This window comes from Pelodiscus sinensis, unplaced genomic scaffold (genome assembly GCF_049634645.1).
Source record: "Pelodiscus sinensis isolate JC-2024 unplaced genomic scaffold, ASM4963464v1 ctg35, whole genome shotgun sequence".
Classification (NCBI taxonomy): Eukaryota; Metazoa; Chordata; order Testudines; family Trionychidae; genus Pelodiscus; species Pelodiscus sinensis.
The window spans coordinates 3,735,472-3,753,252 of NW_027465908.1; the positions used below are offsets into that span (position 1 = coordinate 3,735,472).

Genomic DNA, 17,781 nt, shown 5'->3' on the forward strand with positions numbered 1-17,781 from the left:
ACAAATACATCTTCCATTAACTGCTGGCATGGAGGGCAAAAGTCACCCTAAGTAACATACAAGTTTTAAAGGCGTATTGAACCTGAGCTGGTTTGTTCTACTATAAATGACATTTCCAGATATAATGAAAGGATGGAAGAAAAACTGGTTTACCCATTTGAAAAATGTTGCCAGGGACTACAGAACAATTTTGAAAACCAAGACAGTTTAGTGAACTGTAAAGTATTTATACCATCATTTAAGATGCATGGATCCTTCCTGCTTGTACTACAGCATATGACCACATAATTAGAGATGGTTTGTAATGAATGGGCAGAATTCAGGTTGTAGGCTCAAACTTAACATTGACACTTGCTTTATGAGTAAAGTGAGCAGACTTTAAGTTGAATTCATGTAATTTGTTTCATGTGATAATATTCTTTTAGAAATTCTCCATATTATGTGGATATTTGAATAACTAATACACTAACCTCAACTTTGTAATTTGCCAGTCTTCCATTTCATGAGCTGGATTCTATCAAACAGCTTAAAAAAACAATCTTGCTTTTGGTGACAGAGAAATTCACATGTTTCCTTCTCCTGGTAAGTAACTAAAGACCCTGTGCTATGATAGCAAATTCATTAATAGGGTTAGAGAAGGCACAAGGTGGAATCCTGGACCCATTGAAATCAATGGCAAGACTCCACTGACTTCAACGGAGACAGGATTTCATCCTTAATAGGAGGATGGCAGGAAGACCTGGATGAAGGTAGAGGCTTATAGGACAGAGGTGGGGAACCTTTTTAGGTCAGCGGCTACTGACCCACAGAAAAATCAGTCAAGGGCTGCACACAAGAGAGAAGCACAAAACCCCCCAAACAACACAACCAAACCCCTCACTGACATGGAGAAGGAGAAAGGCACTCTCCACATTGTCCGTGCACACCAGAGCCTACGGGGCCCCAGCCTAGTATATTTTATGTGATCCAGCCCATGGTAGGCGAGCGGGGGTCTGGAATGCCAGTGCAGGCTCCCCGGTGCTGGGGGGTCGACCCTGAGCTTCAGGCTTTTTTTCAAGTACCTAAAAGGGTATCACAAGGAAGGAAGGAGAAAAATTGTTTTCCTTGGCCTCTGATGATAGGACAAGAAGCAATGGGCTTAAACTGCAATAAGGGAGGTTTAGGTTGGACATTAGGGAAAACTTCCTGCCTGTCAGGGTGGTTAAACACTGGAATAAGTTGCCTAGGGAGGTTGTGGAATCTCCATCACTGGAGATATTGAAGAGCAGGTTAGACAGACACCTGTCAGGAATGGTCTAGATAGTGCTTGGCCCTGCCATGAGGGCAGGGGACTGGATTTGATGTCCTCTCGAGGTCCCTTCCAATTCTAGTGTTTGGTGATTCTATGATTTACCTATGAAGGTGAAAAATTAATGACACCAGCATGGAACAAGTGCTGCAGCAGGCAAAAGGAAGGTTATTGCCGTGCCAGTTCGTAGCGTTTCATACCAGAATCAGCTGCACTTTTTACCACTCACTGACCTCTGTATGCAGGACATTTTCTGAGATCAGGAGATTTGCTTATTCCTTTCCCTGCTCACACTTCTTGCCTGTAACTCTTCCTGCTGGCATCTGGTGATAAAGCTTCTAAAGCTCAGGTCTTTGGTGCAGTCATTTGCACAAACAGAAGAGAGAAACTCCCATATATTTTTGCGGCTCACATGCTCAACTGGTTGACAGGGATGTTTACAGTGTTACTCTGAGTGACAGAATTGAAGTCACAGCATTAATTACTTGCTGGGAGGGTAAGTACGCTGCTAATCATGACATGGTGCTATATGCTGGCAGCCATCTCATTGTACTTACTTTATCTTTATTAAGAACTGTAACTTTTCAAGTAGCCTGGAAAATGTGATCTTTTTTGTAGCTGTGGAAAGCTCAAAATCCAGTGCAAACACGATGGGGGAGACATGAGGTGGGGTGTCTGAGACATAAGCCATGAAGAGGATTGAGAAATTTCCTGTGTGCCCTGCAGGAAGTGGTGGGTACGTGGGGCGAGTCACAGGTGCTGCAAAGAGGTGCGTGGCTGAACCAAAGGAAAGGCTAGTGAGAGCACATACTATGTTTTTATTTAAAAAAATGCACTATCCCCCTGCTTGGGAGCACTTTCACTTCTTTTCTGCCCTGCGCTGATCCCCCGTGCAAAGCTCCTTTCCTAGTTATTTTTGTGGGGAACCAGAATTTCATCTTAATCCATTTCTAACCATCCATTATGTTAGCTCCAGGATAATGTGCTTTTCTGGCTTGTCTGGGGAGAGCTGGCATTCCTGGATCTCTTCGCATCTGTTCCAAAGAGACTCAATTAACTTTCATAGCTGGTCTAAATTTTAAAAGCCTGACAGAGAAAACACTTAATAATCCCAATTCTGGTTTGTTTTGTTTTCTTTCTGGCTGTCTATTGTAGTAATTCCAATAATGGACTAGTATAGAAATGCCAAAAGAATTTCTATCAGCAAAACAAGTACTTTCTTCAAATGGTGACCATGTTTTAAGCCAAACAAATGAAATCTATAATATATTAGAAATATTAGACTTCTGTTTTGAGTCAAATGCTTCATACAAGAGTTTGGATAATTTTATATTTGTTTTTTTAAACCAAATCTAATAAAAAGAGATCAACTATTTAGCTGTATGTAACAGAGAGGTTTTTCCTCAAACACCTGTAGTAATTTCCAGAGTATTTTCAAAGCCAAAACATGTGTGAATTAAATTTGACTTTATTTTGTTTGTATGAAATTCCATTTAATGTGAGAAGCTGAGTTGTACGGTGAGACGTAAGCAATTCAATTCTCCACAAAGTTCTTCAGATGTGCAAGTGTGAGAAAGTTATGGGAGGAAAAAAGGACAAAAACAAAGGCGTAAGCACAGGGAATGGGAAAGGAAGGAAATCTGCTCTGCGGTTACTAACTTAATCCAGCTAACCCTTCTTAGAGGCAGTCAAGCAGCAATAGAAAATCTGCCTCCTACATGAAGCACATGAGTAATTATTCCAGCTTAGCGGCATGTCTTAGTGCAGGCAAACTAACTTCTTAAACATTCAATTTGTCATGGGTGTACAATGATATCTTTATATTGTTCTATGCATCAGTGTTAAATGGTTACAGTATGAAATTTGGACACAGAAGAGTCCGAGCTCAATTTTGGTAAGTGACCACAATGGGACTGCCAGCAGACCTGGAATAATGTTTATGACATTAACTTCACAAATCCTGTAACTTTTAATGTTGTCCACTTTGAATTCCCTAGGAAACCAAGAGATTTGATCTGACTGGCAAATGGGCATGACAAGGATAATAACTTTTTCAGACGTCAGGCCTGGCTACCTGCTGTTGTATACAAACGGCTTCTTTCTAAATCATTTTTACCACTGGAATAACTTGAAGGATCAACAGTTCCCCAGGTGCTCTAACAAGTGACCTTCTCTGAAAAGTAGAGTGGAAAGATACAGAGGTGAATTGTCTCAACTCCTTGGATTATGAAGTGTGGGAGTCAGTCGCTCAGATCAGCTACTAGTTATTTTCTTTTTCAATATCTGCTTCTACCACTGACTAGTTTGATGTTGGGCAAGTCACTTAATGGCTCAGTATCAATTTCCCTTCTGTAAAAGGGAAATAATTCTCATATTAAAGGGCTTTGAGAGCTATGGATAATAAGCACAAAGTACTAATATAATCAAAGGAAGGAACAGCAACATAAATTCGGTTTCTAACTCATTCATATTTTCTTACCTTCCTAGTCCCTTTTTCTTTCAGATGCTTTTGCTTTTCCATTTGTAGCAGGTACCCTTCTGAGTTACTGCGATTAATTTTCACTTGATTTCCTTCATTTCTTTCTGTGTTAAGCTCCGAGTCACTTTCTGCCCTTGGGATTACAGGTGAAAACAAGCCAGAGAAGTGCCTTTCAGCAAGGTGAGCATCTTCCAGTTGCGAGATTTCTTGATGATGTTTTTCCATTGTCTGTATAAGTTGCGCAGTTAGAGAAGGGCCTTCTAGCAGTTTGTGTGCAGATGATTGGGATGACCTCAATTTAAAAAAAAAAATCAAAAACAAAATACAAGAAGGAAATTGTTTACTCAAACCTACATGCAAAGCCCCAATAAGCAATCCGTAAACTGAAATATTCATTGCTAATCAAACAGACTAATAAAACCATTAGATATTGTTTGCTGGATATTTTTTCAACTCGTTGGGCTATCCAGGCAAAACTTCAAAACATCAGATCATTTGAGACTGATTCTGATCTCACTAACACACCCACGTGTACCATGAATAACTTCATTAAGTCAACTGGCGAACTCTGGGCTTGATCCAAAGCTCACTGAAATCATTAAAAAGAGAACCATTGATTTCAGTGGGCTTTGGAGAAGCCTTTTAGGTAGGTGAAAATCAGGCCTTTGTTTTCATTTAAAACAGAATTTTCGTTTATTACCTTCAATCAACATACAAGCTCTATAAATAGTCTTAGCCTCTCGTGCCTTTTTCATGCTAGCAGTATCAAATTTTGTTCTTCCAAGAACATCTGCACAGAAAACCTTTGACTTTGATGGGAACTTGATAAATAAAGCAAATGCAGGATTGGTAAAAATACTCCCAGAGGCTTGTACCTTATATGCATTAGCATTACTTCTGGTAGACCTGCAAGCGGGGAAGATTTTTAAGAAGAGTAGTACTTGTGTAGACAAGTGTTGAAACATGATTGGTAGCAATTAGTGATTTTCGCTTCACCTTGCCAAAAGCTGGGTTTTGGTATAACCAAGCTGACAACAAACAAGTTCCTCCAGACTCATTTTATGGATAATGCAGTTAAAATGGCTTTTGTTTTTGCTCTTTAATACCAGGGTTTCAGTTCCATTCTTAAGTTTGATCTTGCAGTCCTTACAGGTTCATACATACTAAAATCAATTGAAATTTCATGTGTAAGAATGGCAGGAATAGTGAAAGCTTAAAAATAAGCTGTACTACATCAAATTCTAACAAACAAATTATAAATCAGGAATAAATTACTGTGTTTGAATGTATCCGATCTTTCTGAACATTTCTTTGTTCTTCTCTAGTATGCCTTCTTGGCATCATGTACTATTATGCTAATAACATTTTGACACGTCCTTACCCCAAGCTATTGGTAGTATAGTAGTTGTGATGGCTCTTATCTCTATAAAATTGTTTTCTATGACTCTCAGTTGAAACTTGGTCTTTTATGAATTCTTCAAAATTAGCATTGTAAGTAGATGAAATGCTTTTATGATTTAGGAACATGTGATCCTTGGAATACCAATCAGGTGTAAGAGGCTCCAAAACGTAACTGTTCTGTAAATATTGCTGATTATACAGAGGGCTGTTGCCAGAGTTTTGCTGATATTTCTTGTTTTCTTCACTAATATATGCTGGAGATAAATTCAACCCAGTAGCGTTTTTATGCCATGCTCGTTCAAGATGGTGTACAGGAGAAGCCAAGTTCATGGAGAGCTGCTTCTGATTCTGGTTTACAAAATAATTCATATTTGGTAAAGTTTTTGTGTGTGTGTCCCAATTTGCTGTAGAACTAGTCTTAATGGAAGAAGTAATTGGACCAACAAAGGGATTTGTTTGTAACCCAGTATCCAGTGAACTACTATCATCTTGTTCAAGTTCTAGCACGTCAGAGGTATTGGAATTTATCGGAGTGTTTTCAAATTCTGTTACTTTGCGATATCTGCAATGCTGAGGTCTTGGTTCTGCTAGTCTTCCTGGAAGATGCTGCACATCATTCCCTGACAAAGAGCTTTCTTTTAGTACTCTATTTAATTTTGTTCTGTTTTTTGGGGGCTGTTTATTTTGGTGATCCTAAAAAGAGCAGAAGATAATGTGAAACTCAGCAATGATCATTTTGCATGTAAACTAAATGATATCTTGAAGAGACAAACATACTAAAGTTACATATACTTTTTGCTGCTCCAATACTTTCCCTTCAAGGATTTCTCCACATCTACAAACCTTAGGCCCCAATTCAGGACAGTACTAATGCATATGCTTAACTCCACAAAAATCAGTGGGACTTGAGCTTTTAACAATATGCTGAAGTGCCATCTTGCTTTTACTTTACTATTTCTTTTCTATATTTGCATGAAAAATAGGTAGCTATAACTGTGGCAAACCCTCTTCACTTCACTAGAACTACTTCAATTTATACCAATGGAGGATCTGACTCAGTGCATAATGGAGAAGTTTTGGAGTCAGATTTTCATCTGATGTAAATTGGCACACTTCCATTGACCTCAATAGAGGAGTGCCAATTCACAACAGCAGAGAATTTGGTTCTGTTTCTGGGCTGTTTTGTTGCTAGATTTAGAAATGGGAGGGGAAAAAGGCATTAACTTCTGATTTGCTATTTTTGTGTTTCTGATTTTAATTTTATATCAAAGTTTCTGGAACCTATAGTACAAATAAAAAAAAATTTCCTCTTCCACATGGTAAAAATGAAAATACTATAATTCAAATACTGTAAAAGGAGCTAGTATTGATCAAAAGCTCTCCATATTGATGAATTACATATTTTCCCAGTGTGAAGCACTTAGTATAAATATGTCCTTAGATGTTTTTGGAATTGCAAGTTAAAGCAATCTATTTGCCTGGAGCTGTTGTCTGCATGTTGTATTCTCCATTCAAGCCATCCAACTCTTTATCTATTGCTAATATCTGCAGCACTAGTCATAGCTTACATTACACAACAGTTTTTCCAAGGGTGCAGTTTTTAGGCTTGTTTGCAGTGGACAAAGAAACAAGTCAATAGACACAGTTTAAATTGTTTCATCATTAAACCAAGTATTCCTGTGCTTGCAACTCCTGCGACATGCCATCTGAACAACACACAATTCAGGAACTTAAGTTCAGTGGGGCTTCTTTCACTACGCAAGGCAATATACTGGAAATCTGGGGTTTACTTCAGATTTATCATCTTCCCAATTAAGGCACCAGGTGTTGTTTCTTTTGAGGCAAAATATAGTTTTCCTTAAAGGTAATATATAAAGCCATTCTCAGTCTATTTAATCTTTATCAGAACTGAAATCCTCCATTTCATCCTCTACTCTCCCTAGGGTTCTTTTGTTACCAACACTTGCAATCACTACATAGCACATGCACTCAGAGTAACTGCTTAATGGTAGGTATTAAGTCCACATATAGAGCTGAATGTTTTGGTGAAAGCTTTAGCACTGGGGATTCCTGACTCCTGGTGCCAAGCTGATAATTTGTTAGCTAGACCTCTTCCATAATGATTAGTGCTTTTACATATGGTGCCTCCTATGGAAGGGTCCCACAGTCTCAGCATGAACCAGAGACAAATTGTGACTGAGCCATTGCTTTCCCACTCAGATGGATCAAGTAGCATAGTACAATTCATCATTCACTAAGAAATTTGAAATTTACAGAACATCTTTAACCATGAATAATAGCATAAACTGCTGCTTGCTCTCTTAAGGAGCACAGCTTCTTGCCTCAAATGAACAGCAGGAAATTCAAACAATCTGCTTGAGCTACTTCAGCATAAACTTACTACAAAAACTAGGGCAGAGGTTTTGGAAAGAAGGCTAGACATTAATTTTATGGGAACTGGGAGCCCAAATCCTTTAGAAGTTGACAAAATATTTTGTGTTCAGCCTGTGATTCATACCCACATATGGGTGAAGGAAGTGTCTGAGGAGAAGAGAAACACTAAAACAAGAAGAAAAGCTTGCAAGAAAAAATAAGTTCATTCATCTTATTCTCTCCCGCCCCCCAACTCATGTTCCAGTGTTTACATTTCTCTCTTCATAGTCACTATACTATGAGCCATCTGCAGAGCAATTTCTGCTATATCAGGATCTCTTGTTTGATCTTACCTATGAAGATGTGAGATGCCCGTGTTATAACTATCTTAAACAAACATACAAAAGGTCTGTTAAAACAGGTGGAAATGACCCTGTAAAGATCACGTGAGCCTGACTTTCCACTCAGTTACATCAGTTTGACACCAGCATAACTTGGTCAAGTTCAAGTAGCATTATCTTGCCCGACAGTACAACTGCCCAGCACTTAATGCTTCCTCTCGGACTTGTTTCAACATCAAGAAGCAGATACAAACAGCTAGCTGAGCAGAGCTGGAGCTGCTGCAAGGTCTTTGTTTGGTGACGTGTGCCAGCTGCCAAAGCAATGCTTGGGGACCATTCTCCAAAGTGACAGAAGCACTTCATCGGAGACTGCTGCTGCGTGGAATGTTCAATGAATGGAGAGAAGCCCAGCTTTCCTACGGAAACATATCCCCAGAGGAGACTCTTGGGATCTCCTGCATCACACAGGCTGAGAAGTCTCCCCCAGTAGCTCCTACAAACTGGCTGAGCTGGGCCAGATCTTTCCAAAAGATGTCCAGTCTCAATTTGAAGATGTCAAGTCATGGAAAAACTCCAGGCCCTCCCCTCTCCTTGCCTTGTTTGCTCTTGACTCAAGCCAGAACTTCCCCTAACAGATGACAAAACATGAACGTGTTTCTAGAACATCTTGGTTTTTTAAAGGTCAGTAAGAGGTTTGATTGCAGATTCACTTTAGTGGACAAAGGCATAATGAAAACCCAAGAAAGTTAAAACCTGACAAATTGAAGCAAGAAATACGGCACAATTGAATAGTGAACATGAATAACCATTGGAGCAAACGATCAAGGGAAGTAGTGAATTCTTCAACTCTTAGGGTGTGTCTAGACTACAGTTTTGTCGACAAAAGTGGACTTTTGTCGACAAAACTATACCTGCGTCTACACTACCGCTGAGTTCTGTCAACATAACGTCGACAGAACTCAGCAGTTTTGTCGACGCTGGCAAACCTCATTTTACGAGGCATAACACCTTCTGTCGACAGAGTTTCTGTCGACAGAAGGTGTTATTGAATGTAAACTGTCCTTTGCGTCTACACTACCATGTCGACAAAGCAGCTTGCTTTGTCGACAGAACTCAATGTAGTCTAGACGCTCTTTGTCGACAGAAGTTTTGTCGACAGTATCTGTCGACAAAACTTCTGTCGACAGAAGCCTGTAGTCTAGACGTACCCTAAATGTCTTCAAGTCGAGACTGGGTTTCTTTCCACCAATAGTTGTTGTCCAGAAAAAGAAGTTGTTGGACTCTGTATGGGGGCGAATGTGTGGGATTCTGCAGCCTGTCTAGATATTCCAATGGCCCCTTCTGGCCTTAATAATCTATGAAACCTGGTATAAAACGGGCCCGGTGAAACGAAGAATCAGGCTGCAGTGCTTTAGCATGGCACCATAATATCCAGATTTGCTTTTGTCCCACCTACATAACAAGTGATCAGTTCCATGGCAGAAATTGCAGCACAGGAAGGTCCTTCAGTTGCTGGTCGCCATTGTTTTGCCTCCGGCACCCTTTGACATAGATGAGACAAAACCAAATCTGCAACAATCTTATGGTACCATGCTAATACACTGCAGCCTGATTCTTCATTCTACTGCGCCAGTTTTATACAAGGGTTCATAGATTTTTTTTAAAGCATCTCTGGAGAAAGTCATTGTTAATATTCTATTACATTTCCACATAAAGAGACCCTCATTAACTAAATTAAGATGGCTACATTTTTCCCTACTTGTAAAAACCACTGGGAAAGAACAAGGCTGTTACAGAGCTCAATCAAATACACATACAGCTGAAGTTATCAATGAACATTACCTTCGACTCAGATTATTATTTTTAGACCCTAAATTGTAACCATACAGTCAGCCCTGATCAGAAATTAGGCTACGTCTAGACTGCAGGCTTCTTACGGAAGAAGCTTCTTTCAAAAGAGATCTTCCAAAGAAACGTCTTCTGAAAGAGAGTGCCCACACACAAAAGCACATTGAAAAAGCGATCTACCTTTTTGAAAGAGAGTGTCCAGACTGATTGGATGCTCTCTTGCATAAAAGGCCACCCGGAACCACTCCAGGTAGGGCTTGAGGTCACCAGTTGCTTCCAAGTGCTGGTGCCGGAGCCTTACAGAGACGCGCTTAAAGGGACCTCCCTGGACAGCCGTTTCTCTGCTTCTGTTGCGAGCTTGTGGACCTCTTTGAGGGACAGCAAAGCTCTCACGGCACCTGCTGTGGTTGTCCTGCTTTTTTGGACACCACAGCTTTTCTCTTGGTGCCATGGAGCTGGCGCTGCCTCTGGGCATGAGATGGCCCCAACACGGCCATGCCGCAGGTTTTGCAGCATTTTGTATCAGCTGCCTTCCTGGTCCTGCATGAGCTCGACCCCGAGCTTATTCTTGGGACCCTCTCCCTGGGTGCGGGTGCTACACTCTGGCAACCACACCCCACTGCGGAGAGGCATTTCTGGAGGCTTGACACCAGTTCAGACTGGTGGAACCGACTGGTCATGGAGCAGTGGGACGACCAGCAGTGGCTCCAAAACTTCTGCATGTGGAAGGCCACCTTTTTGGAGCTATGTGCCTGGCTCACCCCTGCCCTCCAGAGGTGTGTCACCCACCTGTGGCCCACCATCCCACTGGAGAAGTGGGTCGCAATCATCATCTGGAAGCTTGTCACCCCAGATAGCTACCGGTCAGTGGGGAAGTCCACCATCGGGGCCCTCTCAGGCTGCAGTCCCTGCATGGGGAGGGGGAGAAGTCCTGGAAAGGGGGACCCTAGGGAATGGAGGCTTGGGGGCTGTGGGGGTGGAGTGGGAGTAGGGATAAGCCCTGTCCCTGGGGGGGTTGTGCCTTCCTGCCCTCACACAGCCCTGCTGCTGGGGGGGCGCAGCCTCACAGGGGGTGGCTCCTGAGGTGTTTGGGGGAGGGGAGGAAAGAGGAGGCAGGCACCTCCCTTCAAGCACTCCCTCCCTCATTCTGTTATGTATGTTTTTTTGTCTCCTTCTGCAGGTGGTGAGGGTCATCCACCTGGGAGACCTGGACCCGATCGTGGCTGGATTTGCCACCCTGGGGTTCCTGAACTGCGCTGGAGCCATAGATAGGACCCACCCCCCGATCCGAGCACCAGAACATCGAGCGGCCCAGTATATTAATAGGAAGGGCTTCGTCTCGATGGTGCTGCAGGCCTGGTCGACCACCCTGCACAGTTCATGGACATTTCTGTCAAGCGGTCCGGCAGGGCATCTTTAGAAACTCTAGCCTGTATGGAAAGCCTCAAGGAGCGGTTCAGGTGTCTGCTGACCCACCTCGACGTGGAGGAGCACAACATCCCCGAGGTGGTTGTGGCATTTTGTGTTGTCCACAAGATTGTGGAGAGGAAGGGGGAGGCTTTCCTCCTGGGGTTGGGTGCAGATGCTAGCCATGAAGGGAGAGCCTTCCAGCATCCGAGGACAGCTGCCATCTGACAGGTAGGGGTTTGCATCCGGGAGGCCCTGAGGGAGAGGTTTTCTCACGCACCCCAGTAACTCTCCCCAGGGCCTCCCCACTAGGAGTCTCTGCCTTGCAGCCCCATCTCTTCACCCTTTCCCTGACCTCAGAGTTAAGACACCTGTTTGGTTGTGAACAAAACGAAGTCTGTATTTATCTTACAATAAAAAAATGTGGGCAGGGAAAGGTTGGGCTCATAACCTGGAGTGGGAGGGGGGCGGCTAGACGTGCCGTCTCGGGTGCAGGGATCTCGTCGGAGTTGAGGTCAGGTGGGTCCGGGGACCACAGGGCGGTGGGCTGGAGAGGGAGCTGGAGCAGCATCAGGGATGGCAGGAGGGACAGGGAGAGGGGGCATGGACATCACCTGGGGAGGGGGCAGAGGCATTGCACGGGAGGCAGGCGGAGGGGAATGGCCATAGCAGGGTGGGCGGGAGGCAGAAGTATGGAAGCCAGGAGCAGCGACTGCAGGCAGTTGTGCCATCATGCTGCATCAGCTGGTCCCATGTACGGTTCCGCCACTCGGCGTCCTCATTGACCTTCTGCGCCAGGGTCGGCTTCATGTCATGCAGGACACTGACATGCTGGAGGATGAGGTCTTCCTGGACCCTGGTGCACCCTTCGGGTCCCCCGGGCCTTGGCGGCTGGCTCTGGTGGTGTGGCTCACCCCTCAGTCCCGACTGGTCTGGCTGTGGAGAGAGAGAGGCAGACACTGTCCCTGCGGCCATGCCCTCTTCTGTGAGCAGCGACCAACAATCCTCGGGGCAGAGCCATGTGTGGCCTGCACAGTGGTCTATGCCTCACAGGGGCCCCAAAGTGCCCAGGGGACCGTGCTGCCTGCTTCCCACCCCACCCCCCGGCCCACGGACAAACAGGCAAGGGAAGTGTCCAGCCACAGTGGGATCTCCTCATGGGTGGCAGAGGAGCTGGGAGCAGCCTGGCCCTCTCTGGAGTCTGCACACACACCTGGGGCTCACAGCGTTGCCGCAGGAGCAGGTGGTGCCTTGCATGTGCAGGTATGTCTGCGTGCCATGTGCGTCACTCCTCCGTGTGTCTGGGCTCATGCCTGCGCCCTTGTGGCTAGCCTGCTTCTCCCCCCCCCCCCCCCCAGGGCCAGGCATGTGTGGCCTCCCCTGAGCCTGGCAGCAGGATTCCATCTGTGCTCAGGAGCTGCCTGCTGAGTCCGCGTGTCGCACACTAACGCTGCACGTGGTTCTACATGTGCAGACCGCAGCACGATGTCCATCCCAAGCAGCCTGAGCAATGCTCGCCCCCCGCCCCCTGTGCACCAGCCTCCCACGCCCTGTGTGTGTGACAAACTAAGATCACTCACCTGAAGATCCTTCCCCAGCATCCGATGAGGCCTGGGAGACATGCTGGTTCACAGGCACCGGCTCCAGGGACAGGGTCATGGTCTCCGTCTCCTCCTCCTCTTCTGGCTGGCCCTGGCCCTCCTGCTCCTCCTCCGCTGTGACCTCTGGCTGGGTGACGATGGGGGTCTGGAGGCTGGAGTCCACCACAATGGGTGGGGAAGACACGTCCTCACCCCGCAGGATCTGGTGCAGCTCGTCAAAGTGGGGGCAGGTGTAGAGTCCTGCCCCTGAGCGCGAGCTGCGCTCTCTGGCCCAGACATATCCCTGGCAGAGCTCCTTAACCTGACTCTGGACTGGTTCCAATGTCCAGGGTGGGTGTCCGCGCGCCGCCAGGGACTTGGCCATGAGTTCAAATATCTCGGCGTTGCGCTGTTTGGAGCAGAAATCCTGCAAAGTGTCTTCGCCCCAGAGCTAGAGGAGGGACAGGATCTCCGCTCTGGACCAGGAGGGTGCCCACCTCTTGGTCCCTCTGGGTGGGTCCTGGGACCCCTGGGACTGTTCTCTGCAGGGGGCTTGAGGCTGGGACATGAGTGGCAAGCCCTGTGGCAGGGAGAGCTGTGTGGTGAGTTGCTGCTTCCAGGCCAGCTTCCTGCCACAAGGCTTGTCCAGGGTGCCTGCAGCTTTAAGAAGGGCCAAGAAACAGGAACTACAGAGTCCTGATTAATTTGGACAGAATGTCCACCAGAGCACCTGTGTTATTTCCCGGAGGCCTCTTCTTTCGAAAAAAAACCCTCCTCACCATCCACACACGTCTTTTTCCAAAAGAGCATTTTTGGAAAAAGGCTTCTTCCTTGTAGAAAGAGGATTGCCAACGCCAGAAAACCCCTCCATTCTTTCGATTTACTTTCGGAAGAATGCGATTGTAGTGTGGACGTAACACAGGGTTTGTCAGAAAAATGGCTGACAAAGCTCTGCAGTGCAGACATACTCCAAGAAATAACTATGATCGCCCAAGCAATGAATTATCATCTGAATTCCTGGCTTTCTTCTTATTCCAATGGGAAATGATCTATGCCAACCCTTAATTAAGGTCAGATTCCCCCCCCCTCCCCCATTCCACTCTGTTTTAGGACTGTTTACCTGTTGTTTCTTTTTACTGTATGTTTATTTTCTTTAGGAGGACAATTTTCTGCTGATACAGAGAATCAGAAGCTCTTGGCCTCATATCTGTTTGAGACTATTTTGGTCTTATTCAGAACATAATCTGTTTATTCTTACCCTAAACTGACTGCTCCAGTCCAATCCTTATTTATGCCTAATTACATACCTTTCAAATACTGTACTCCACTTACCATCTTCCACATTACAGCTGCATTTCTCTTTATTGTAAGAGCAAAGGAACAACTGGATCTCTTGGGGTACGTCTACACTACAACGTTAATTCGAACTAACTTAGTTCGAATTAGTTAATTCGAACTAAGCTAATTCGAACTAATGGATCTAGACTAAAAAACTAGTTCGAATTAGCGTTTTGCTAATTCAAACTAGCATGTCCACATTAAGTGGACTCTGAACAGGGCTTAAGGCTGGCCGGAAGCAGTGCCGGCAGGGCATCAGAGGAGGACTTAGAGCGTGGAGATGCTGTGTCAGGCTAGCCGAGGGCTGTGCTTAAAGGGTCCCGACACCCACCCCGAATAGACAGTTATCAGGGGTGCCCCGCTTGCAAAGCAGTCCTGGCTTGGATTGCCCGGAGTACCCACACTGGGCACATCATAGCACTCGGCCATCAGACCGGCTGCACTTGCCACAGGCTGCCATCTGGGGAGAGGGGGCAATTGGGGGGCTGCAGGAGAGCTTCCACCCCAAAAGCCCGCAGAGCCAGCCCAGTCCTCCCCATCAGGGGCGCATACCCCATTCCTCCCTCACCTCCTTCCACTTACCCTTCCCTAGCCCCTCTTCTTGATGTACAAAATAAAGATAACATGTCTTCCAAAATGGAATCTGTCTTTATTGAACAAAACTGGGGGAGACTGGGAAAAGGAGGTGGGAGAGGGGAAGAGAGAGGGTTGGAGAGGGGAGGGCAACTAAAATGATCAGGGGTTGGGAACAGGTCCCATATGAAGAGAGGCTACAGAGACTGGGACTTTTCAGCTTAGAAAAGAGGAGACGGAGGGGGGACAGGATAGAGGTCTCTAAAAGCAGGAGTGGTGTGGAAAGGGTGCATAAAGAAAAGTTCTTCATTAGTTCCCATAATAGAAGGACTAGAGGACACCAAGGCTGTGTCTACACTGGGCCACTTATTCCGGAAAGCAGCATATAAGGGCTCGGGATAGCAAGTGATGGAGAGGAGGAGAATAGAGAGGGCAGAGCTTCAAGAAAGGGGCGGGGCTTCAAGGTAGGGGCGGGGCAGTAGATCTTGGCTTGTTCTGTCATTTAAAAAGTGATCGTGGGTGTGAAAAGGTTGGAGACAACTGCCCTAAGGTGCACCTCCCTCCCCCCTAAACAATTTTTTAATCTTAAAACATATCCTTGATAGAAGTCGGAAGCACCCTTCCTCTCCAAACAACACAGAATACAACAATGAATTTAAGACTTATGTAAATAGCCCTGGTAATCCACCAAAGCCAATGAACACTGTGGCTACGTCTACACTGGCCCCAAATTCCGGAAAAGTGATGCAAAGCAGGTAAGTCAGAATAGGGAAATCCGCGGGGGATTTAAATATCCCCCGCGGATTTAAATAAACATGTCCTACCTGAGGAATAAGAGATCCTCCGGAAAAGGGCTTTATTCCGGAGGATTGCGCCAGTCTAGACGCTTTTTTCTGGCTTTTCCCCAAGCCGGAAAAAAAGCGGCGGACATGTTTATTTAAATCCACGGGGGATATTTAAATCCCCCGCGGATTTCCCTATTCTGACTTACCTGCTTTGCATCACTTTTCCGGAATTTGGGGCCAGTGTAGACGTAGCCTTTATGTATTAGTTTTATGGGTCTGTAGTGTTCTATAATCCTAAAGAGACTTGATCTTGATCTAGGACTCCTTGAGATTTGGAGGAATATTGTGGATTTAATCCACCATATGGATCAAGTAGCATAGTTTTTGTGCTTTCACAGCAAGCTTTTCTACTCTGTAAATCTTCTACCTCTCAAGTTGGACAGTCAGCAAGTAGCCCTGGGATTTACAGAGTAAGATAAATAGTTATGAAAGCAGTTACTATATGCTATTTAATCTCAGAAATGTAGGTTTGGAAGGGACCTCAAGAAAGGAATGGGAAAAATCTAGTCCATTTCCTCCATGTGTAACCCACACACCTAGTGTGGTTCACTGTCCCATGTACAGCGAGAGATAAGAACAAGGGAGCTCTATAGCCTAAGATCAGAGCCAGCTGGCTTTTAGGTCAAGCCATAGAGGTTCCCACAGTAAGCTCCAGAGATCCTAGGTTCAAATCCGCCTGGTGGCGGTTACACATGCTTTATGTATGTGATGAATTTTAGTGTACAAGATTTGTAGAATAATACATTTAGGTGTATTCTTTACAGCAGAGGGCCCCAAGAGAATTACCAGGCATCTGGTTAAGATGGAGGAGTCAGCTCTGCACTCCTGGAAGGGGAGGGACTTGGGGAAAGGGGTGGGGCTGGAGGCAGCCAGCCCTCAGCATCACCTAGAGAGTGCCACACCCCCACCAGTCTCAGCACTACCATGGCCAGCATCTTTGGCCACAGCTATTGCTGCATTAGTAGAGGTGGTGGCCAGGAAACCCAGGCCCATTGAAATCACTGGAGTTGCCCCTCCTGCTCTATAATCTGTTTTACTTTGGCAACTACTTATTACCTTTGACATTGTATTAGGGAGCTGTAAATGTAAACTACTATTTACTTCTCAAGCAAAAAATGTGGCCTATTGGTTAGAGCATAGCACTGGGAGCCAGGTCGCCTAATATGGACAAATTGCATAATCTCTCTGCACTTCAGTTTCTCCATCTGCACAATGATTAACCCCCTCTCCCAAAGGCCTGAGGCACAACTGATGTGCAGGTTACACTACTTCAAGTGCAATATATATGAGTAACAATACTTGTACGCGCTTTGAGAGTGCTGGGTGAAAACCATTAAAAGAATTGCAAATTAGTAAGCAATATTAAGAAATAAAAAATGTAACAACTATGCCACAAGTTAAATATAGAGGCCAAAAATCCAAAACATGTTGGTTTGCATTTTTTATTCCAACACATCACATTTATATTCCCCCCAGAAAGGAACCTTTAGTTGCTGTGACCGCTGGAGCCATTTGTGTTCGGGATCCATGGCCATGCCTTGAAAGTCAATGGCATTCTGAATATGCCTTTCATCAGCTGTTTTAACATCTAAAACCTATAGAAGAAAAACATACATTAAGAGCCACACTAGGCTTTCCATGCTATGGTAGTATAGCAGGGCCAAAAATAGCATAAAAGATCTATGGAGAGGGAGGGGGGCAGGAGGATAAAGGGTGAAACAAGCAACAATCTCCATGCCAATACAGGTAAACAGTAAAATGCAGCATTAGATTATTCATGGCAGAACAAAGATGGGGCCAACTCGGATCACAGGCAAAGGGAGTGCACAAACAATTCAGTATTAGTAGAGACCACAGTAGTATGAATATTAATAGGAGAGGTTGTGGATGCCATTCTGAGCACCTTCAGAGAACAGAGGGAAAGAAAGGTGCATACAGTAGGGACTTCTGCTCATAGCTAATAAGTCTCAGAGGGGTAGCCGTGTTAGTCTGTAACTTTAAAAACAACTTAAAAAAAATAATAGTCCTGTAGCACCTAACAAAAATATATGTCTAGTATCATGAGCTTTCATGGGCAAGACCCATTTCTTCAGATGAGATGATCTGAAGAAGCAGGTTTTGCCCATGAAAGTTCATGATACTATGCATATATTTTTGTTAGTCTCTAAAGGTGCCACAGGACTACTCGTGGTTTTTTTAAAGTTGTTTTCATTGCTAATAGCTGCCCAATATACGTAAGGTAAGATACCTCTAATATAGGCAGAAGAAAGCATACTACACATCCATCGCTGCTATACAGACAACGAGG

General features: G+C 44.8%; 1 protein-coding gene across 4 annotated transcripts in view; it reads right to left on the minus strand.

Annotated features, from left to right (window-relative positions):
• The window catches only part of JHY (junctional cadherin complex regulator), a 58,419-nt gene that overhangs the window by 14,283 nt on the left and 26,355 nt on the right, over positions 1-17,781 (minus strand). For 3 of the 4 annotated variants that reach the window (XM_075916396.1, XM_075916397.1, XM_075916394.1), the window contains 3 exons: positions 16,958-17,068; positions 5,149-5,861; positions 3,768-4,059 (listed from right to left, as the gene is read on the minus strand). In XM_075916396.1, the coding sequence (XP_075772511.1) occupies positions 3,768-4,059; positions 5,149-5,861; positions 16,958-17,068 (1,116 nt within the window). The remainder of the gene's footprint in view (positions 1-3,767; positions 4,060-5,148; positions 5,862-16,957; positions 17,069-17,781) is intronic. The other variant, XM_075916395.1, reaches the window with a different exon arrangement.